This window comes from Somniosus microcephalus, unplaced genomic scaffold, assembly GCF_052327205.1.
Source record: "Somniosus microcephalus isolate GS21.2 unplaced genomic scaffold, FLI_Smic_1.0 unresolved_chr1, whole genome shotgun sequence".
Taxonomy (NCBI): Eukaryota; Metazoa; Chordata; class Chondrichthyes; order Squaliformes; family Somniosidae; genus Somniosus; species Somniosus microcephalus.
Window position 1 is genome coordinate 49105017 of NW_028225179.1, and position 23690 is coordinate 49128706.

General features: G+C 55.2%; 1 protein-coding gene across 1 annotated transcript; it reads left to right on the forward strand.

Annotated features, from left to right (window-relative positions):
• Window positions 1–2096: 2096 nt before the first annotated feature.
• Window positions 2097–5486, forward strand: LOC147094923 (armadillo repeat-containing protein 5-like). The gene is made up of 3 exons (XM_085974545.1): window positions 2097–3217; window positions 3541–3673; window positions 4041–5486. Exons 1-3 carry the CDS (start codon window positions 2644–2646, stop codon window positions 4861–4863), a joined length of 1530 nt encoding a protein of 509 aa, XP_085830671.1. The 5' UTR covers window positions 2097–2643; the 3' UTR covers window positions 4864–5486.
• Window positions 5487–23690: the final 18204 nt, after the last annotated feature.

The window sequence follows — 23690 nt, forward strand, 5'->3', positions numbered from 1 at the left end:
CAGTAACCCCTCTCCCCAGCGCCCTGTGTTACTGACTGTATCTCTACTGATGTTAATCCAGCTCCCTCAGTGTCACTCAGTAACCCCTCTGCCCCAGCACCCTGTGTTACTGACTGTATCTCTACTGATGTTAATCCAGCTCTCTCTATAGACCTGACTACCTCACGATGTCCCCAAGCGCTTTACTGCCAGTGTAGCCACTGTTGTAATGAAGGAAAGGCAGCAGCCGATTTGTGCACAGTAAGATCCCGCCAACAACAATGTGTTAATGACCAGATAATTTTTGTTTTGGCCACAGGACACCAGGGAGACCTCCCCCTGCTCTTCTTCCAATAGTGTTGTGGAATTTTTTACATCCACCTGAGGGCACCGATGGGGCCTTGGATTTAATGTCTCAACCCAAAAGATGGCTCCTCCCAAGCTGCGACGCTCCCTCTGCCCCCCCGACAGTGCGGCGCTCCCTCAGTACTGACACTCCGACAGTGCGGCGCTCCCTCAGTACTGACCCTCCGACAGTGCGGCGCTCCCTCAGTACCGCCCCTCCGACAGTGCGGCACTCCCTCAGTACTGACCCTCCGACAGTGCGGCGCTCCCTCAGTACCGCCCCTCCGACAGTGCGGCGCTCCCTCAGTACCGCCCCTCCGACAGTGCAGAGCTCCCTCAGTACTGACCCTCCGACAGTGCAGTGCTCTCTCAGTACTGACCCTCCGACAGTGCAGTGCTCTCTCAGTACCGCCCCTCCGACAGTGCGGCGCTCCCTCAGTACTGACCCTCCGACAGTGCAGTGCTCTCTCAGTACTGACCCTCCGACAGTGCAGTGCTCTCTCAGTACTGACCCTCCGACAGTGCAGTGCTCTCTCAGTACTGACCCTCCGACAGTGCAGTGCTCTCTCAGTACTGACCCTCCGACAGTGCAGTGCTCTCTCAGTACCGCCCCTCCGACAGTGCGGCGCTCCCTCAGTACTGACCCTCCGACAGTGCGGCGCTCCCTCAGTACTGACCCTCCGACAGTGCGGCGCTCCCTCAGTACTGACCCTCCGACAGTGCGGCGCTCCCTCAATACTGACCCCCCGACAATGCAGCGCTCCCTCAGTACTGCCCCTCCGACAGTGCGGCGCTCCCTCAGTACTGACCCTCCGACAGTGCGGCGCTCCCTCAGTACTGCCCCTCCGACAGTGCAGTGCTCCCTCAGTACTGACCCTCCGACAGTGCAGTGCTCTCTCAGTACCGCCCCTCCGACAGTGCGGCGCTCCCTCAGTACTGACCCTCCGACAGTGCGGCGCTCCCTCAGTACTGACCCTCCGACAGTGCGGCGCTCCCTCAGTACTGACCCTCCGACAGTGCGGCGCTCCCTCAGTACTGCCCCTCCGACAGTGCAGTGCTCTCTCAGTACCGCCCCTCCGACAGTGCGGCGCTCCCTCAGTACCGCCCCTCCGACAGTGCAGTGCTCTCTCAGTACCGCCCCTCCGACAGTGCGGCGCTCCCTCAGTACCGCCCCTCCGACAGTGCAGCGCTCCCTCAGTACCGCCCCTCCGACAGTGCGGCACTCCCTCAGTACCGCCCCTCCGACAGTGCGGCGCTCCCTCAGTACTGCCCCTCCGACAGTGCAGTGCTCTCTCAGTACCGCCCCTCCGACAGTGCGGCGCTCCCTCAGTACCGCCCCTCCGATAGTGCGGCGCTCCCTCAGTACTGACCCTCCGACAGTGCAGCGCTCCCTCAGTACTGCCCCTCCGACAGTGCGGCGCTCCCTCAGTACTGACCCTCCGACAGTGCGGCGCTCCCTCAGTACTGACCCTCCGACAGTGCGGCGCTCCCTCAGTACTGACCCTCCGACAGTGCGGCGCTCCCTCAGTACTGCCCCTCTGACAGTGCAGTGCTCTCTCAGTACCGCCCCTCCGACAGTGCGGCGCTCCCTCAGTACTGACCCTCCGACAGTGCGGCGCTCCCTCAGTACTGACCCTCCGACAGTGCGGCGCTCCCTCAGTACTGACCCTCCGACAGTGCGGCGCTCCCTCAGTACTGCCCCTCCGACAGTGCGGCGCTCCCTCAGTACTGACCCTCCGACAGTGCGGCGCTCCCTCAGTACTGCCTCCCCGACAGTGCAGTGCTCTCTCAGTACTGCCCCTCCGACAGTGCAGCGCTCCCTCAGTACCGCCCCTCCGACAGTGCGGCACTCCCTCAGTACTGCCTCCCCGACAGTGCAGTGCTCTCTCAGTACTGCCCCTCCGACAGTGCAGCGCTCCCTCGGTACTGACCCTCCGACAGTACGGCGCTCCCTCAGTACTGACCCTCCGACAGTACGGCGCTCCCTCAGTACTGGCCCTCTGACAGTGCGGCGCTCCCTCCCTCCTGGCAACAGGGGAGTGTCGGGCCTGGATTATGGGGGCTCGAGTCGCTGGACTGGGGCTCGAACCTGATGACTCCAAGGTGGGGGGGGGCACGGAGACCCAGTGGGATCTTGCTGTGTGCAAAAATGGCTGCCGGCGTGACAAGTGAGATGTTTTCGACATAACGAGGACTGGTCTAAATCGGGGTGCGTCTCTCTCTGTTTCTCTCGACAGGTCTTGGCTGGTATCGGAAGGCTACATCGACAGCCCTGGCGAGCTGCCCCCTGGGCGCTGTGCCCCCTGTGGGGGTGGCGAGATGGAGAGCAGCTTCAGGCTGATGCAGTCCCCGGGGGAACGGCCAGAGGAGGAGGAGGAGGACCGGGGACTGGCTGAGCGAACGGGCGAGGCATCGGAGAGCAGCAGCGGCGGTGGTGTAGTGAGCGGCAGCAGGTCCGGGTTGGCGCTGACCCTGCCCTCTGACCCCTTGCCGCCCCCTGTGACCCCAGCGGGGCCCTCTCCATCCCCTGAGCCCTGCGGTCCTGAGGCTCCCATCCTGCTCCTCCTCTCCCGCTTCTCCCAGGCCGAGGACCCGGCTCCCGGCCTGTTGTCAGAGCGCTCGCTGCGGGGCCTCCTGGACTACCTGACCCTCACCCGCCTGCCCAGCCCTCGCTGCGCCCGCCTCCTCGCCCGCCTGGCCTGCAACCCCAACTGCCTGGAGGCCCTGGTCCGAGCCCGGGCCGTGCCCCTGGTCCGGGCACAGCTGCTCCACGGCCTGGGACCTGGGGCTCTGCTGGATGGGACGGAGCGCGCTGGAGGAGGAGCAGGCGCCAGGAAATCTGGAGCACTCACTCCGAGCGGCATTGGCACCACTCGCAGGAACAGGGAGCTCGGTAAGGATGGGGGAATCCCCGATACTGACACCGAACACACACCCCGCTCACCACCCGACACTGGCATCCCCTACCCTAACACTGTCTTCCACCAGCACATTCCCTTTGACCCCTCCCCTGCGCCCTTTGACCCCCTCCCCTGCTTTGACCCCCTGCTCCCTTTGACCCCCTGCTCCCTTTGACCCCCCTCCCCTGCGCCCTTTGACCCCCTGCGCCCTTTGACCCCCTCCCCGCGCCTCTTTGACCCCCTCCGCCGCGCCCTTTGCCCTCCCCAGCGCCCTTTCCCCTCCCCCGCTCTGACCATGTGATGTTTGCTCCCCCAGGTGAGGTTCTGCTCCGTAATCTCAGTGTTCAAGCCGAGTCTCCATTTGGCATGGGTGCCCTGACTCACCTGCTCCTGTCCGGCTCGGAGTCGGAGAAGACGGCCTGCGCCATCGCCCTGCCCCTGCTGTGCCGGTGAGTGACCTTCCAGCTCCGCCTCCTCTTTATACTACATCGTGCACGGTGCCCCAACGAGCCTCCGTCAATCCCCACCAGTCCCATCCGCCACACAGACCTGTGTATAACAACCCCCCTCCTCCCCCACACACACAGACCCATGTCAGTGAATGATCCGCGGGCTCCGCCCCCTTTATACTGCATCGGGGACGGCGCCCCGACAAGCCTCCATCAGTCCCCACCGGTCCCATTCACCACACCAACTTGTGTATAACACACCCGCCCAGGTCTCCCACACACAGATTGTATAAGTTGCACCCCCTGAGCTAACAGAAGCTGACCGCTTGCTTTTTTTTTCCACTTCCCCCACCCCTGCCCCTTACAGGAACGAGTCCCTCCGCCGCAAGCTGCTGGTGGACCACGGGGGGCTTCATCTACTGCTGGAGACCCTGCTGACCAGCAGCGAACCTGTCGCGACCTTCGGAGCAGTGGACGCCATGGCGACAATGGCGGGAGCGCCGGGGAAGGGGGCGGGGCCGGAGCCCGCCCGCAAGCGGCCGCGAACGGAGGAGGGGGAGGTGGCGGAGGGGCAGGAAGTGGGGGTCGTCCCCCCTCGCTGCTTGTACCGGGAGCTGGTGTGCCGGGGGGCGACGGACATGCACTTTGTGTTGGACGGCGGTGAGCGCCTGGCCGCCAGCCGGGGTCACGTGAGCCGGGGGTCGGAGGTTTTTGGCGCCATGCTGGGGGGCGGCTACCTTGAGTCCCGGCAGAGCGCGGTCCCGCTGCAGGGCTTGGCCCACGACGTCTGCAGCCTCTTCCTCCACCACCTCCACGGCTGCCAGGCCCCCGCCGGCTGCCCAGCTCTAGCCAGGCTGGGCGAAGAGGAGGAGGAGGCTGGACTGCCTTTCGAGGCGTCCCTCCTGGGCCGAGCCCTTGCCGCCGCTGGCCAGTTCCTCCTGTCTGACCTGGGGGCCCGGCTGGAGGAAGCGGCCTGTAGCCGCCGGGTCCCGGCTCGGCTCCCGACCCTCTACCACTTCGCCGAGCGCCACCACTGCCCCAGCCTGCGGGCCCGGTGCCTGCGGGGGCTGCTGCAGGCCCCCATGGGGGTCCGGGAGAGGGCGGGGGTCTGGGGGCGGCTGGCTGAGGGGGCCGGGGATCCTCCGGCCCTGCTCTCCGCCCTGCACGCCCTGCTGCTAGAGCACGTCTGAGAGGGCGCCGGTCGCGGCAGTCCTAAAGTGGCAATCCCGGCCGGGCCAGGTCGGAGCGTCGAACCGAAGACTCGCTACGCAGAGAGCACCCGGAGGAGGGGGAGTCCGCGGAGTTGGTGGGGGGGCGGGGGGGAGAGAGAGGTTTCCTCATCACACGGAGAAGGGCCTATTATCCTTTGCTTTGTTTTTTGTTGGTGGATATTTTCTAATTAAAAGTTTGACGCTGGCCTATGCGAGGTTGCTGTGATTGGAGGAGGGAGGGGAGGTCGGAGTTGAAAGGTCGCTGGATCTCGGCTTCTGCCTTAACCGGGCGGTTTGTGTATAGAAAGTGAGGGAGGGAATGTGGGGTGGGGGGAGGAGGTCCCCTCGATCTCTGCCAAACGGGTGCGGCTGTACCTGCTCTTTCTCTTCCCACCGCCCCCCCCTCCGAGAGGGAGGTGGGGAGAGACGGGTGTGACGGCGAGGGAGAGAAGGAGGGTGACGGTGAAGAGGGGGAGCGAACGAGAGAGAGAGCAGGGAGTGGGAGGGGTAGGTGGGGAAAGACGGCCGGGGAGGCAGCGAGGGATAGAATATGGCCAGAGAAACGGTGAGGGAGAGAATGAGGGAGAGGGGGAGCGCGAGAGAAAGGTGGGTTGGGGGGGGAAAGAGTGTGAGGGGGAGACGGAACGAGAGAGAGAATGAGGGTGATGGGGAGAGGGGGAGCACGAGAGAAAGGTGGGGTGGGGGGGGAGAGTGTGAGGGGGAGACGGAACGAGGGAGAGAATGAGGGTGATGGGGAGGGAGAGACAGCGGGAGAGCGCTGGAGGGCGGGAGAGGTTCTGGCGGAAGTGAGTCTGCCTTGGTCGATGTGGGGAGGTCCTGAGGCAAGCGATTGAGGTTGGCGGGGAATGACGCAGGGCGGCGGAGGGGGCGGGTGCTGTCCATCTAGCCTTGAAGCGACTAACCACGGTCTGGCCTTTTCACCACCCCCCCCCCACAAAGTGTTGGGGAACAGATGGCCTTGCCCATCAGTGAGGAATTCTCATCGCAGGTCCCTGGGGCCACTTCACATGCAGGCCTCCGCTTCCCTAATGGCCACCGGGGCAAGTGTCCCAGCCAGCGTGGGACTGATTACCGCACACACTCGGAGCAGGATAGGCCCAGGCTCCGTCCCCGGCCTGTGCTGAGTTGGCCTGATCTCTCAGCCGGTGTGGGACTGAGGGAGGGTGTCCGCCGGGCAGAGGCGGGCTGGGGGAGAGGGGAGTGGGTTCCTCGAACAGACCCCACCTCACCCACTAATGTACATAACTTTACTGAGAAAATACACGCAGGACAAATGTTCCACTGTAATTATGTAATTTTTTTTTCTTCCTGTCCCCATTTCAAAACAAAAATAAATATTGTTTGGGTAGAAAAGACAGGCTGTGGGTTTTCATTTCACTGACCACACAATGCCACACACACTCCAGCCCCTCGCGCACGCTGCCTCACATGCACACACATGCAATCTCTTGTCCTGTGCAGAGTGAGCTCCTCTCACCTGGTCCATTCCCCCTCTGGGACCGGGTGTCACAGTGTGTTAGATACACTGTCCTTTCCCCCTCTGGGACCGGGTGTCACAGTGTGTTAGATACACTGTCCTTTCCCCCTCTTGGACTGGGTGTCACAGTGCGTTAGATACACTGTCCTTTCCCCCTCTGGGACTGGGTGTCACAGTGTGTTAGATACACTGTCCTTTCCCCCTCTTGGACTGGGTGTCACAGTGTGTTAGATACACTGTCCTTTCCCCCTCTGGGACTGGGTGTCACAGTGCGTTAGATACACTGTCCTTTCCCCCTCTGGGACTGGGTGTCACAGTGTGTTAGATACACTGTCCTGTCCCTCTCTGGGACCGGGTGTCACAGTGCGTTAGATACACTGTCCTTTCCCCCTCTGGGACCGGGTGTCACAGTGTGTTAGATACACTGTCCTTTCCCCCTCTGGGACCGGGTGTCACAGTGCGTTAGATACACTGTCCTTTCCCCCTCTGGGACCGGGTGTCACAGTGTGTTAGATACACTGTCCTGTCCCTCTCTGGGACCGGGTGTCACAGTGCGTTAGATACACTGTCCTTTCCCTCTCTGGGACCGGGTGTCACAGTGCGTTAGATACACTGTCCTTTCCCCCTCTTGGACTGGGTGCAACAGTGCGTTAGATACACTGTCCTTTCCCCCTCTGGGACTGGGTGTCACAGTGTGTTAGATACACTGTCCTGTCCCTCTCTGGGACCGGGTGTCACAGTGCGTTAGATACACTGTCCTTTCCCCCTCTGGGACCGGGTGTCACAGTGTGTTAGATACACTGTGCTTTCCCTCTCTGGGACATGGTGTCACAGTGTGTTAGATACACTGTCCTTTCCCCCTCTGGGACATGGTGTCACAGTGCGTTAGACACACTGTCCTTTCCCCCTCTGGGACATGGTGTCACAGTGTGTTAGATACACTGTCCTTTCCCCCTCTGGGACCGGGTGTCACAGTGTGTTAGCTACACTGTCCTGTCCCCCTCTGGGACCGGGTGTCACAGTGCGTTAGATACACTGTCCTTTCCCCCTCTGGGACCGGGTGTCACAGTGCGTTAGATACACTGTCATTTCCCCCTCTGGGACCGGGTGTCACAGTGTGTTAGATACACTGTCCTTTCCCCCTCTGGGACCGGGTGTCACAGTGCGTTAGACACACTGTGCTTTCCCTCTCTGGGACCGGGTGTCACAGTGCGTTAGATACACTGTCCTTTCCCCCTCTGGGACCGGGTGTCACAGTGTGTTAGATACACTGTCCTTTCCCCCTCTGGGACCGGGTGTCACAGTGCGTTAGATACACTGTCCTTTCCCCCTCTGGGACCGGGTGTCACAGTGTGTTAGATACACTGTGCTTTCCCCCTCTGGGACCGGGTGTCACAGTGCGTTAGATACACTGTCCTTTCCCTCTCTGGGACCAGGTGTCACAGTGCGTGAGATACAGTGTCCTTTCCCCCTCTGGGACCGGGTGTCACAGTGTGTTAGATACACTGTCCTTTCCCCCTCTGGGACCGGGTGTCACTGCGTTAGATACACTGTCCTTTCCCTCTCTGGGACCGGGTGTCACAGTGCATTAGATACACTGTCCTTTCCCACTCTGGGACCGGGTGTCACAGTGCATTAGATACACTGTCCTTTCCCCCTCTGGGACCGGGTGTCACAGTGTGTTAGATACACTGTGCTTTCCCTCTCTGGGACCGGGTGTCACAGTGCGTTAGATACACTGTCCTTTCCCTCTCTGCGACCGGGTGTCACAGTGTGTTAGATACACTGTCCTTTCCCTCTCTGGGACCGGGTGTCACAGTGCGTTAGATACACTGTCCTTTCCCCCTCTGGGACCGGGTGTCACTGCGTTAGATACACTGTCCTTTCCCCCTCTGGGACCGGGTGTCACAGTGCGTTAGATACACTGTCCTTTCCCCCTCAGGGACCGGGTGTCACAGTGTGTTAGATACACTGTCCTTTCCCTCTCTGGGACCGGGTGTCACAGTGCGTTAGATACACTGTCCTTTCCCACTCTGGGACCGGGTGTCACAGTGCGTTAGATACACTGTGCTTTCCCTCTCTGGGACCGGGTGTCACAGTGCGTTAGATACAGTGTCCTTTCCCACTCTGGGACCGGGTGTCACAGTGCGTTAGATACACTGTCCTTTCCCCCTCTGGGACCGGGTGTCACAGTGCGTTAGATACACTGTCCTTTCCCCCTCTGGGACCGGGTGTCACAGTGTGTTAGATACACTGTCCTTTCCCTCTCTGGGACCGGGTGTCACAGTGCGTTAGATACACTGTGCTTTCCCTCTCTGGGACCGGGTGTCACAGTGCGTTAGATACAGTGTCCTTTCCCACTCTGGGACCGGGTGTCACAGTGCGTTAGATACACTGTCCTTTCCCCCTCTGGGACCGGGTGTCACAGTGCGTTAGATACACTGTCCTTTCCCCCTCTGGGACCGGGTGTCACAGTGTGTTAGATACACTGTCCTTTCCCTCTCTGGGACCGTGTGTCACAGTGTGTTGGATACACTGTCCTTTGCCCTCTGGGACCGGGTGTCACAGTGTGTTAGATACACTGTCCTTTCCTCCTCTGGGACCGTGTGTCACAGTGTGTTAGATACACTGTCCTTTCCCCCTCTGGGACCGGGTGTCACAGTGTGTTAGATACACTGTCCTTTCCCCCTCTGGGACCGGGCTACACAGTGCGTTAGATACACTATCCTTTCCCCCTCTGGGACTGGGTGTCACAGTGCGTTAGATACACCGTGCTTTCCCTCTCTGGGAGCGGGTGTCACAGTGCATTAGATACACTGTCATTTCCCTCTCTGGGACCGGGTGTCACAGTGCATTAGATACACTGTCCTTTCCCGCTCTGGGACCGGGTGTCACAGTGCGTTAGATACACTGTCCTTTCCCCCTCTGGGACCGGGTATCACAGTGCGTTAGATACACTGTCCTTTCCCCCTCTGGGACCGGGTGTCACAGTGCGTTAGATACACTGTCATTTCCCCCTCTGGGACCGGGTGTCACAGTGTGTTAGATACACTGTCCTTTCCCCCTCTGGGACCGGGTGTCACAGTGTGTTAGATACACTGTCCTTTCCCTCTCTGGGACCGTGTGTCACAGTGTGTTAGATACACTGTGCTTTGCCCTCTGGGACCGGGTATCACAGTGCGTTAGATACACTGTCCTTTCCCCTTCTGGGACCGGGTGTTACAGTGCATTAGATACACTGTCCTTTCCCTCTCTGGGACCGTGTGTCACAGTGTGTTAGATACACTGTGCTTTGCCCTCTGGGACCGGGTGTCACAGTGTGTTAGATACACTGTCCTTTCCCCCTCTGGGACCGGGTGTCACAGTGTGTTAGATACACTGTCCTTTCCCCCACTGGGACCGGGTGTCACAGTGCGTTAGATACACTGTCCTTTCCCCCTCTGGGGACGGGTGTCACATTGGGCCAGAAATTCGCGGCCAGAAGCGTGAGTACGGTCGGGTTACTCACGCATCTGGCCGTTGGAAATGCCGGCGTTCAGCAGGAACAGCGCATGCGGGGAACGCCGGCATTTCCAGACCCGAGGTCTATTCACAGCGCGTGCGACTGCACAGGCAGCGCTTGCGCAGTGAACTTTGTGGATTTCAATGATGGATTCAGTGAGGGTAAATCCCTAGAACTTGCACTTGAAAAAAGCAAGTGGAAAGTTGTTCATTGGCTGCGGAGGAAGATATATTTTATCGTGGAGCTTCTGAAATGCAATATTTTTGTTTGGGAAAGGGAGGGAAGTTATTTTAAGAAATTTTAAGTAAGTTTTAAAGTTAAAATTTTTTTTTTTTTTTAAACGGTTTTCAGAACGGTAGGTAGAAGGAGCAATTGTGGCTGTGTGAATGGAATGTGAGAATGAGTTATGTATGTATGTCCACATATATTCCTTTACGTATATGTATGTATGTTTTATATTCCTTTACTAATGTGTATGAATGTATGTTTTTAATTATGATTTTCCAATAAGTTACTTTCTCTGAAAGTCATAATTAAATAATACATTCATACACATAAGTAAAGGAATATATACATAACACGCAAAGGAATATATACAGATATACATACATTTCAGAAGCTCCACGATAATAAAAATCTTCCTCCGCAGCCTCTGGAGCAACTGTACCCATGCTTTTTTCATGTGTAAGTTGTAATGACTTGACCTCACTGAAAGCATTAATGAAAGCGGCGAATTATACTGCGCACACGCTGCCTGTGCAGTCGCACGCGTTCTGCCTCTGAACCCCTTCGTTCAGAGGACAGGAAATGCCGGTTTTCCCCACATGCACTGTGCATGCTGAAAACCGGCATTTCATCCAGCCAGATGCGTAAGTACCCCGACCGTACTAGCGCATTTGGAAGGGAATTACTGGGCCAACATTTTACATGTCAATAAAATGAAAAATTTAACAATTGCACGACTTGCCCCCTCGCATCTGCGACTGAGGGTCCAAGGAGGTGCATTGCGCAAGAGGTCATCATCGTACGTATCCTCACACTGTTCCCTTTGGGGAACTGTATGAAGTGGTGGAAGGATTTATGGCCGTGATTAACGCTCATTCCGTGACCGTAACCATCTTTGAACCAGCCATTAGGGTGGTTAGTCCTATGGCGGGAGGGTTTTACGGGCTCCCACAACCCATCTGAGGTGGGGGGGGTGCCACCAACACCCACGGACGCAAGTATCCCGCTGGATGTCCACCCAGAATTTAAAGTTGGAGATCCGACTCCACTTGCCGGGACTGTCTGGAGTGGGGTTCAAAACCCGACTCCTTCTGGCCCAACGGCGGGGATGCTTACTGCTACGCAAAAGGCCCACTCCGCACAAAAGGTGACACCCATACGTTTCCTGCGCCTTTTCCCTCCCCGTGACTGGAGCCCTATGCTGCCATTTCACGTTGCTAATCGGATTGGGCCTTTGTCATAGCGGTAGGATCCCCGCCGCTGGGCCAGATCAAGGTAGGGTTTCGAACCCCGCTCCAGACAGTCCCGGCAAGTGGAGTCGGAGCTCCGGCTCTAAATTCTGGGTTGACATCCAGTGGGATATTTGCGTCCGTGGGTGTGGGTGGCCCCCCCTCCTTGTATAGCTTGTGGGAGCCCGTAAAACCCTCCTGCCATAGGACTAACCGCCGTAATGGCTGGTTCAAAGATGGTTATGGTCACGGAATGAGCGTTAATCATGGCCATAAATCCTTCCACCACTTCGTACAGTTCCCCAAAGGGAACAGTGTGAAGACACGTATGACGACGACATTGCTAAATAAATAAATGGAATTAAAAAAATTCTTTTAGGGCTTTTAAAAGTCTTGAAATTACTTTAATTCTCTTTAAAACTACTTCAGATTACTCAAAATAATGTAAACATTTTAAAAAGTTTATAAAAGTTACCAAAATCTTCAAAAAACTTCCAAAAACCTATTTAAACTGCTGCTTTGCATGTAAAAATGCTTAGCAGCTTGACAGAAACATTGGGGGCGTGTCCAGTGAAACTGAGGCCTCAAGGGGCGTGTCTCACTTACACTGCTCGCTCCTGGCTTCGCGCTGGATGCACTCCTGGGCGGCGTGACATCATACGCTGCCCGGGATTCTTCTTTCTGTTTCAGCAAGTGCAGGCGTCCCTGGAGCTGATCGGCAGGAGCGCGGGGTAAGTGCAAAAACAGGGCTGCAAGCCCCGTTCAGCAATTTCTGGCCCAGTGCGTTAGATACACTGTCCTTTCCCCCTCTGGGACCGGGTGTCACAGTGCGTTAGATACACTGTCCTTTCCCCTCTGGGACCGGGTGTCACAGTGTGTTAGATACACTGTCCTTTCCCCCTCTGGGACCGGGTGTCACAGTGTGTTAGATACACTGTCTTTTCCCCCTCTGGGACCGGGTGTCACAGTGCGTTAGATACACTGTCCTTTCCCCCTCTGGGACCGGGTGTCACAATGTGTTAGATACACTGTCCTTTCCCCCTCTGGGACCGGGTGTCACAGTGCGTTAGATACACTGTCCTTTCCCCCTCTGGGACCGGGTGTCACAGTGCGTTAGATACACTGTCCTTTCCCCCTCTGGGACCGGGTGTCACAGTGCGTTAGATACACTGTCCTTTCCCCCTCTGGGACCGGGTGTCACAGTGCGTTAGATACACTGTCCTTTCCCCCTCTGGGACCGGGTGTAACAGTGCGTTAGATACACTGTCCTTTCCCCCTCTGGGACCGGGTGTCACAGTGCGTTAGATACACTGTCCTTTCCCTCTCTGGGACCGGGTGTAACAGTGCGTTAGATACACTGTCCTTTCCCCCTCTGGGACCGGGTGTAACAGTGCGTTAGATACACTGTCCTTTCCCCCTCTGGGACCAGGTGTAACAGTGCGTTAGATACACTGTCCTTTCCCTCTCTGGGACCGGGTGTCACAGTGTGTTAGATGCACAGTCCTTTCCCCCTCTGGGACCGGGTGTCACAGTGCGTGAGATACACTGTCCTTTCCCCCTCTGGGACCGGGTGTCACAGTGTGTTAGATACACTGTCCTTTCCCCCTTTGGGACCGGGTCTCACAGTGCGTCAGATACACTGTCCTTTCCCCCTCTGGGACCGGGTGTAACAGTGCGTTAGATACACTGTCCTTTCCCCCTCTGGGACCGGGTGTAACAGTGCGTTAGATACACTGTCCTTTCCCCTCTGGGACCGGGTGTCACAGTGTGTTAGATACACTGTCCTTTCCCCCTCTGGGACCGGGTGTCACAGTGCGTTAGATACACTGTCCTTTCCCCCTCTGCGACCGGGTGTCAGTGTGTTAGATACACAGTCCTTTCCCCCTCTGGGACCGGGTGTCAATGTGCGTTAGATACACTGTCCTTTCCCCCTCTGGGACTGGGTGTCACAGTGCGTTAGATACACCGTGCTTTCCCCCTCTGGGACCGGGTGTCACAGTGTGTTAGATACACTGTCCTTTCCCCCTCTGGGACTGGGTGTCACAGTGTGTTAGATACACTGTCCTTTCCCCCTCTGGGACCGGGCTTCACAGTGCGTTAGATACACTGTCCTTTCCCCCTCTGGGACTGGGTGTCACAGTGCGTTAGATACACTGTCCTACCCACTCTGGGACCGGGTGTCACAGAGCGTTAGATACACAGTCCTTTCCCCCTCTGGGACCGGGTGTCAATGTGCGTTAGATACACTATCCTTTCCCCCTCTGGGACTGGGTGTCACAGTGCGTTAGATACACCGTGCTTTCCCTCTCTGGGAGCGGGTGTCACAGTGCATTAGATACACTGTCCTTTCCCCCTCTGGGACCGGGTGTCACACTGCGTTAGATACACTGTCCTTTCCCCCTCTGGGACCGGGTGTCACAGTGCGTTAGATACACTGTCCTTTCACCTTCTGGGACCGGGTATCACAGTGCGTTAGATACACTGTCCTTTGTGCGGTAGATACACTGTCCTTTCCCCCTCTGGGACTGGGTGTCACAGTGCGTTAGATACACTGTCCTACCCACTCTGGGACCGGGTGTCACAGAGCGTTAGATACACAGTCCTTTCCCCCTCTGGGACCGGGTGTCAATGTGCGTTAGATACACTATCCTTTCCCCCTCTGGGACTGGGTGTCACAGTGCGTTAGATACACCGTGCTTTCCCTCTCTGGGAGCGGGTGTCACAGTGCATTAGATACACTGTCCTTTCCCCCTCTGGGACCGGGTGTCACACTGCGTTAGATACACTGTCCTTTCCCCCTCTGGGACCGGGTGTCACAGTGCGTTAGATACACTGTCCTTTCCCCTTCTGGGACCGGGTATCACAGTGCGTTAGATACACTGTCCTTTCCCCCTCTGGGACTGGGTGTTACAGTGCGGTAGATACACTGTCCTTTCCCCCTCTGGGGCCGGGTGTCACTGTGCGTTAGATACACTGTCCTTTCCCCCTCTGGGGCCGGGTGTCACTGTGCATTAGATACACTGTCCTTTCCCCCTCTGGGACCGTGTGTCACAGTGTGTTAGATACACTGTCCTTTCTCCCTCTGGGACCGGGTGTCACACTGCGTTAGATACACTGTCCTTTCCCCCTCTGGGACCGGGTGTCACAGTGTGTTAGGTACACTGTCCTTTCCCCCTCTGGGACTGGGTGTCACAGTGCGTTAGATGCACTGTCCTACCCACTCTGGGACCGGGTGTCACAGTGTGTTAGATACACTGTCTTTTCCCCTCTGGGACCGGGTGTCACAGTGCGTTAGATACACTGTCCTTTCACCCTCTGGGACCGGGTGTCACAGTGTGTTAGATACACTGTCCTTTCCCCTCTGGGACCGGGTGTCACAGTGTGTTAGATACACTGTCCTTTCCCCTTCTGGGACCGGGTGTTACAGTGCATTAGATACACTGTCCTTTTCCACCTCTGGGACTGGGTGTCACACTGCGTTAGATACACTGTCCTTTCCCCCTCTGGGACCGGGTGTCACAGTGTGTTCGATACACTGTCCTTTCCCCCACTGGGACCGGGTGTCACAGTGCGTTAGATACACTGTCCTTCCCCCTTCTGGGACCGGGTGTCACAGTGCGTTAGATACACTGTCCTTTCCCCCTCTGGGACCGGGTGTCACAGTGTGTTAGATACACTGTCCTTTCCCCCTCTGGGACCGGGTGTTACAGTGCGTTAGATACACTGTCCTTTCCCCCTCTGGGATTGGGTGTCACAGTGCATTAGGTACACTGTCCTTTCCCCCTCTGGGACCGGGTGTCACAGTGCATTAGATACACTGTCCTTTCCCCCTCTGGGACCGTGTGTCACAGTGTGTTAGATACACTGTCCTTTCCCCCTCTGGGACCGGGTGTCACAGTGCGTTAGATACACTGTCCTTTCCCCCTCTGGGACCGGGTGTCACAGTCTGTTAGATACACTGTCCTTTTCCCCCTCTGGGACTGGGTGTCACAGTGCATTAGATACACTGTCCTTTCCCCCTCTGGGACCGGGTGTCACAGTGTGTTAGATACACAGTCCTTTCCCCCTCTGGGACCGGGTGTCACAGTGTGTGAGATACACTGTCCTTTCCCCCTCTGGGACCGGGTGTCACAGTGTGTTCGATACACTGTCCTTTCCCCCTCTGGGACCGGGTGTCACAGTGCGTTAGATACGCTGTCCTTTCCCCCTCTGGGACCGGGTGTCACAGTGTGTTCGATACACTGTCCTTTCCCCCTCTGGGACCGGGTGTCACAGTACGTTAGATACACTGTCCTTTCCCCCTCTGGGACCGAGTGTCACAGTGTGTTAGATACACTGTCCTTTCCCCCTCTGGGACCGGGTGTCACAGTGTGTTAGATACACTGTCCTTTCCCCCTCTGGGACCGGGTGTCACAGTGCGTTAGATACTCTGTCCTTTCCCCCTCTGGGACCGGGTGTCACAGTGCGTTAGATACACTGTCCTTTCCCCCTCTGGGACCGGGTGTCACAGTGCGTTAGATACACTGTCCTTTCCCCCTCTGGCACCGGGTGTCACAGTGCGTGAGATACACTGTCCTTTCCCCCTCTGGGACCGGGTGTCACAGTGCGTTAGATACACTGTCCTTTCCCCCTCTGGGAACGGGTGTCACATTGGGCCAGAAATTCGCGGCCAGAAGCGTGAGTACGGTCGGGGTACTCACGCATCTGGCCGTTGGAAATGCCGGCGTTCAGCAGGAACAGCGCATGCGGGGAACGCCGGCATTTCCAGACCCGAGGTCTATTCACAGCGCGTGCGACTGCACAGGCAGCGCTTGCGCAGTGAACTTTGTGGATTTCAATGGTGGATTCATTGAGGGTAAGTCCTTAGAAGTTACACTTGAAAAAAGCAAGTGTAAAGTTGTTCATTGGCTGCGGAGGAAGATATATTTTATCGTGGAGCTTCTGAAATGCAATATTTTTGTTTGGGAAAGGGAGGGAAGTTATTTTAAGAAATTTTAAGTAAGTTTTAAAGTTAAAATTTTTTTTTTTTTTAAAGGTTTTTCAGAACGGTAGGTAGAAGGAGCAATTGTGGCTGTGTGAATGGAATGTGAGAATGAGTTATGTATGTATGTCCACATATATTCCTTTACGTATATGTATGTATGTTTTATATTCCTTTACTAATGTGTATGAATGTATGTTTTTAATTATGATTTGCCAATAAGTTACTTACTCTGAAAGTCGTAATTAAATAATACATTCATACACATAAGTAAAGGAATATATACATAACACGCAAAGGAATATATACAGATATACATACATTTCAGAAGCTCCACGATAATAAAAATCTTCCTCCGCAGCCTCTGGAGCAACTGTACCCATGCTTTTTTCATGTGTAAGTTGTAATGACTTGACCTCACTGAAAGCATTAATGAAAGCGGCGAATTATACTGCGCACACGCTGCCTGTGCAGTCGCACGCGTTCTGCCTCTGAACCCCTTCGTTCAGAGGACAGGAAATGCCGGTTTTCCCCACATGCACTGTGCATGCTGAAAACCGGCATTTCATCCAGCCAGATGCGTAAGTACCCCGACCGTACTAGCGCATTTGGAAGGGAATTACTGGGCCAACATTTTACATGTCAATAAAATGAAAAATTTAACAATTGCACGACTTGCCCCCTCGCATCTGCGACTGAGGGTCCAAGGAGGTGCATTGCACAAGAGGTCATCATCGTACGTATCCTCACACTGTTCCCTTTGGGGAACTGTATGAAGTGGTGGAAGGATTTATGGCCGTGATTAACGCTCATTCCGTGACCGTAACCATCTTTGAACCAGCCATTAGGGTGGTTAGTCCTATTGCGGGAGGGTTTTACGGGCTCCCACAACCCATCTGAGGTGGGGGGGGTGCCACCAACACCCACGGACGCAAGTATCCCGCTGGATGTCCACCCAGAATTTAAAGTTGGAGATCCGACTCCACTTGCCGGGACTGTCTGGAGTGGGGTTCAAAACCCGACTCCTTCTGGCCCAACGGCGGGGATGCTTACTGCTACGCAAAAGGCCCACTCCGCACAAAAGGTGACACCCATACGTTTCCTGCGCCTTTTCCCTCCCCGTGACTGGAGTCCTATGCTGCCATTTCACGTTGCTAATCGGATTGGGCCTTTGTCATAGCGGTAGGATCCCCGCCGCTGGGCCAGATCAAGGTAGGGTTTCGAACCCCGCTCCAGACAGTCCCGGCAAGTGGAGTCGGAGCTCCGGCTCTAAATTCTGGGTTGACATCCAGTGGGATATTTGCGTCCGTGGGTGTGGGTGGCCCCCCCTCCTTGTATAGCTTGTGGGAGCCCGTAAAAGCTTCCCGCCATAGGACTAACCGCCCTAATGGCTGGTTCAAAGATGGTTACGGTCACGGAATGAGCGTTAATCATGGCCATAAATCCTTCCACCACTTCATACAGTTCCCGAAAGGGAACAGTGAAGACACGTATGACGACGACATTGCTAAATAAATAAATGGAATTAAAAAAATTCTTTTAGGGCTTTTAAAAGTCTTGAAATTGCTTTAATTCTCTTTAAAACTACATCAGATTACTCAAAATAATGTAAACATTTTAAAAAGTTTATAAAAGTTACCAAAATCTTCAAAAAACTTCCAAAAACCTATTTCAACTGCTGCTTTGCATGTAAAAATGCTTAGCAGCTTGACAGAAACATTGGGGGCATGTCCAGTGAAACTGAGAGCTCAAGGGGCGTGTCTCACTTGCACTGCACGCTCCTGGCTTCGCGCTGGCTGCACTCCTGGGCGGCATGGCGTCATACGCTGCCCGGGATTCTTCTTTCTGTTTCAGCAAGTGCAGGCGTCCCTGGAGCTGATCGGCAGGAGCGCGGGGTAAGTGCAAAAACGGGGCTGCAAGCCCCGTTCAGCAATTTCTGGCCCAGTGCGTTAGATACACTGTCCTTTCCCCCTCTGGGACCGGGTGTAACAGTGCGTTAGATACACTGTCCTTTCCCCCTCTGGGACCGGGTGTCACAATGTGTTAGATACACTGTCCTTTCCCCCTCTGGGACCGGGTGTCACAGTGTGTTAGATACACTGTCCTTTCCCCCTCTGGGACCGGGTGTCACAGTGTGTTAGATACACTGTCCTTTCCCCCTCTGGGACCGGGTGTCACAGTGCGTTAGATACACTGTCCTTTCCCCCTCTGGGACCGGGTGTCACAGTGTGTTAGATACACTGTCCTTTCCCCCTCTGGGACCGGGTGTCACAGTGCGTTAGATACACTGTCCTTTCCCCCTCTGGGACCGGGTGTCACAGTGCGTTAGATACACTGTCCTTTCCCTCTCTGGGACCGGGTGTAACAGTGCGTTAGATACACTGTCCTTTCCCCCTCTGGGACCGGGTGTAACAGTGCGTTAGATACACTGTCCTTTCCCCCTCTGGGACCAGGTGTAACAGTGCGTTAGATACACTGTCCTTTCCCTCTCTGGGACTGGGTGTCACAGTGTGTTAGATACACTGTGCTTTCCCCCTCTGGGACCGGGTGTCACAGTGCGTGAGATACACTGTCCTTTCCCCCTCTGGGACCGGGTGTCACAGTGCGTTAGATACACTGTCCTTTCCCCCTCTGGGACCGGGTGTCACAGTGTGTTAGATACACTGTCCTTTCCCCCTCTGGGACCGGGTGTCACAGTGCATTAGATACACTGTCCTTTCCCCCTCTGGGACCGGGTGTCACAGTGCGTTAGATACACTGTCCTTTCCCCCTCTGGGACCGGGTGTCACAGTGCGTTAGATACACTGTCCTTTCCCTCTCTGGGACCGGGTGTCACAGTGCGTTAGATACACTGTCCTTTCCCCCTCTGGGACCGGGTGTCACAGTGCGTTAGATACACTGTCCTTTCACCCTCTGGGACCGGGTGTCACAGTGCGTTAGATACACTGTCCTTTCCCCCTCTGCGACCGGTTGTCACAGTGTGTTAGATACACAGTCCTTTCCCCCTCTGGGACCGGTTGTCACAGTGTGTTAGATACACTGTCCTTTCCCCCTCTGGGACTGGGTGTCACAGTGTGTTAGATACACAGTCCTTTCCCCCTCTGGGACCGGGTGTCAATGTGCGTTAGATACACTGTCCTTTCCCCCTATGGGACCGGGTGTCACAGTGCGTTAGATACACTGTCCTTTCCCCCTCTGGGACTGGGTGTCACAGTGCGTTAGATACACTGTCCTTTCCCCCTCTGGGACCGGGTGTCACAGTGTGTTAGATACACTGTCCTTTCCCCCTCTGGGACTGGGTGTCACAGTGCGTTAGATACACTGACCTTTCCCCCTCTGGGACCTGGTGTCACATTGTGTTAGATACACTGTCTTTTCCCCCTCTGGGACCGGGTGACACAGTGTGATAGATATACTGACCTTTCCCCCTCTGGGACCGGGTGTCACAGTGTGTTACATACACTGTCCTTTCCTCCTCTGGGACCGTGTGTCACAGTGCGTTTGATACACTGTCCTTTCCCCCTCTGGGACTGGGTGTCACAGTGCGTTAGATACACTGTCCTTTCCCCCTCTGGGACCAGGTGTCACAGTGTGTTAGATACACTGTCCTTTCCCCCTCTGGGACCGGGTGTTACAGTGCATTAGATACACTGTCCTTTCCCCCTCTGGGACTGGGTGTCACAGTGCATTAGATACACTGTCCTTTCCCCCTCTGGGACTGGGTGTCACAGTGTGTTAGATACACTGTCCTTTCCCACTCTGGGACCGGGTGTCACAGTGCGTTAGATACACTGTCCTTTCCCCCTCTGGGACCGGGTGTCACAGTGCGTTAGATACACTGTCCTTTCCCCCTCTGGGACCGGGTGTCACAGTGTGTTACATACACAGTCCTTTCCTCCTCTGGGACCGTGTGTCACAGTGCGTTTGATACACTGTCCTTTCCCCCTCTGGGACTGGGTGTGACAGTGCGTTAGATGCGCTGTCCTTTCCCCCTCTGGGACCGGGTGTCACAGTGTGTTAGATACACTGTCCTTTCCCCCTCTGGGACCGCGTGTTAAAGTGCGTTAGATACACTGTCCTTTCCCCCTCTGGGATTGGGTGTCACAGTGCATTAGGTACACTGTCCTTTACCCCTCTGGGACCGGGTGTCACAGTGCATTAGATTCACTGTCCTTTCCCCCTCTGGGACCGTGTGTCACAGTGTGTTAGATACACTGTCCTTTCCCCCTCTGGGACCGGGTGTCACAGTGCGTTAGATACACTGTCCTTTCCCCCTCTGGGACCGGGTGTCACAGTGTGTTAGATACACTGTCCTTTTCCCCCTCTGGGACTGGGTGTCACAGTGCATAAGATACACTGTCCTTTCCCCCTCTGGGACCGGGTGTCACAGTGTGTTAGATACACTGTCCTTTCCCCCTCTGGGGCCGGGTGTCACAGTGTGTGAGATACACTGTCCTTTCCCCCTCTGGGACCGGGTGTCACAGTGCGTTAGATACACTGTCCTTCCCCCCTCTGGGACCGGGTGTCACAGTGCGTTAGATACACTGTCCTTTCCCCCTCTGGGACCGGGTGTCACAGTACGTTAGATACACTGTCCTTTCCCCCTCTGGGACCGGGTGTCACAGTGTGTTAGATACACTGTCCTTTCCCCCTCTGGGAACGGGTGTCACATTGGGCCAGAAATTCGCGGCCAGAAGCGTGAGTACGGTCGGGGTACTCACGCATCTGGCCGTTGGAAATGCCGGCGTTCAGCAGGAACAGCGCATGCGGGGAACGCCGGCATTTCCAGACCCGAGGTCTATTCACAGCGCGTGCGACTGCACAGGCAGCGCTTGCGCAGTGAACTTTGTGGATTTCAATGGTGGATTCATTGAGGGTAAGTCCTTAGAAGTTACACTTGAAAAAAGCAAGTGTAAAGTTGTTCATTGGCTGCGGAGGAAGATATATTTTATCGTGGAGCTTCTGAAATGCAATATTTTTGTTTGGGAAAGGGAGGGAAGTTATTTTAAGAAATTTTAAGTAAGTTTTAAAGTAAAAATTTTTTTTTTTTTTTTAAAGGGTTTTCAGAACGGTAGGTAGAAGGAGCAATTGTGGCTGTGTGAATGGAATGTGAGAATGAGTTATGTATGTATGTCCACATATATTCCTTTACGTATATGTATGTATGTTTTATATTCCTTTACTAATGTGTATGAATGTATGTTTTTAATTATGATTTTCCAATAAGTTACTTTCTCTGAAAGTCATAATTAAATAATACATTCATACACATAAGTAAAGGAATATATACATAACACGCAAAGGAATATATACAGATATACATACATTTCAGAAGCTCCACGATAATAAAAATCTTCCTCCGCAGACTCTGGAGCAACTGTACCCATGCTTTTTTCATGTGTAAGTTGTAATGACTTGACCTCACTGAAAGCATTAATGAAAGCGGCGAATTATACTGCGCACGCGCTGCCTGTGCAGTCGCACGCGTTCTGCCTCTGAACCCCTTCGTTCAGAGGACAGGAAATGCCGGTTTTCCCCACATGCACTGTGCATGCTGAAAACCGGCATTTCATCCAGCCAGATGCGTAAGTACCCCGACCGTACTAGCGCATTTGGAAGGGAATTACTGGGCCAACATTTTACATGTCAATAAAATGAAAAATTTAACAATTGCACGACTTGCCCCCTCGCATCTGCGACTGAGGGTCCAAGGAGGTGCATTGCGCAAGAGGTCATCATCGTACGTATCCTCACACTGTTCCCTTTGGGGAACTGTATGAAGTGGTGGAAGGATTTATGGCCGTGATTAACGCTCATTCCGTGACCGTAACCATCTTTGAACCAGCCATTAGGGTGGTTAGTCCTATGGCGGGAGGGTTTTACGGGCTCCCACAACCCATCTGAGGTGGGGGGGGTGCCACCAACACCCACGGACGCAAGTATCCCGCTGGATGTACACCCAGAATTTAAAGTTGGAGATCCGACTCCACTTGCCGGGACTGTCTGGAGTGGGGTTCAAAACCCGACTCCTTCTGGCCCAACGGCGGGGATGCTTACTGCTACGCAAAAGGCCCACTCCGCACAAAAGGTGACACCCATACGTTTCCTGCGCCTTTTCCCTCCCCGTGACTGGAGCCCTATGCTGCCATTTCACGTTGCTAATCGGATTGGGCCTTTGTCATAGCGGTAGGATCCCCGCCGCTGGGCCAGATCAAGGTAGGGTTTCGAACCCCGCTCCAGACAGTCCCGGCAAGTGGAGTCGGAGCTCCGGCTCTAAATTCTGGGTTGACATCCAGTGGGATATTTGCGTCCGTGGGTGTGGGTGGCCCCCCCTCCTTGTATAGCTTGTGGGAGCCCGTAAAAGCTTCCCGCCATAGGACTAACCGCCCTAATGGCTGGTTCAAAGATGGTTACGGTCACGGAATGAGCGTTAATCATGGCCATAAATCCTTCCACCACTTCATACAGTTCCCGAAAGGGAACAGTGTGAAGACACGTATGACGACGACATTGCTAAATAAATAAATGGAATTAAAAAAATTCTTTTAGAGCTTTTAAAAGTCTTGAAATTGCTTTAATTCTCTTTAAAACTACTTCAGATTACTCAAAATAATGTAAACATTTTAAAAAGTTTATAAAAGTTACCAAAATCTTCAAAAAACTTCCAAAAACCTATTTAAACTGCTGCTTTGCATGTAAAAATGCTTAGCAGCTTGACAGAAACATTGGGGGCGTGTCCAGTGAAACTGAGACCTCAAGGGGCGTGTCTCACTTGCACTGCACGCTCCTGGCTTCGCGCTGGCTGCACTCCTGGGCGGCGTGGCGTCATACGCTGCCCGGGATTCTTCTTTCTGTTTCAGCAAGTGCAGGCGTCCCTGGAGCTGATCGGCAGGAGCGCGGGGTAAGTGCAAAAACGGGGCTGCAAGCCCCGTTCAGCAATTTCTGGCCCAGTGCGTTAGATACACTGTCCTTTCCCCCTCTGGGACCGGGTGTAACAGTGCGTTAGATACACTGTCCTTTCCCCCTCTGGGACCGGGTGTAACAGTGCGTTAGATACACTGTCCTTTCCCCTCTGGGACCGGGTGTCACAGTGTGTTAGATACACTGTCCTTTCCCCCTCTGGGACCGGGTGTCACAGTGTGTTAGATATACTGTCCTTTCCCCCTCTGGGACCGGGTGTCACAATGTGTTAGATACACTGTCCTTTCCCCCTCTGGGACCGGGTGTCACAGTGTGTTAGATACACTGTCCTTTCCCCCTCTGGGACCGGGTGTCACAGTGTGTTAGATACACTGTCCTTTCCCCCTCTGGGACCGGGTGTCACAGTGCGTTAGATACACTGTCCTTTCCCCCTCTGGGACCGGGTGTCAC

Coding starts and splice junctions, on each gene's coding strand:
- LOC147094923 (XM_085974545.1), top strand. CDS start 2,644: ATGGAGAGCAGCTTCAGGCTGATGCAGTCCCCGGGGGAACGGCCAGAG. Junction 3,218..3,540: donor TCGCAGGAACAGGGAGCTCG/GTAAGGATGGGG, acceptor TTGCTCCCCCAG/GTGAGGTTCTGCTCCGTAAT. Junction 3,674..4,040: donor GCCCTGCCCCTGCTGTGCCG/GTGAGTGACCTT, acceptor TGCCCCTTACAG/GAACGAGTCCCTCCGCCGCA.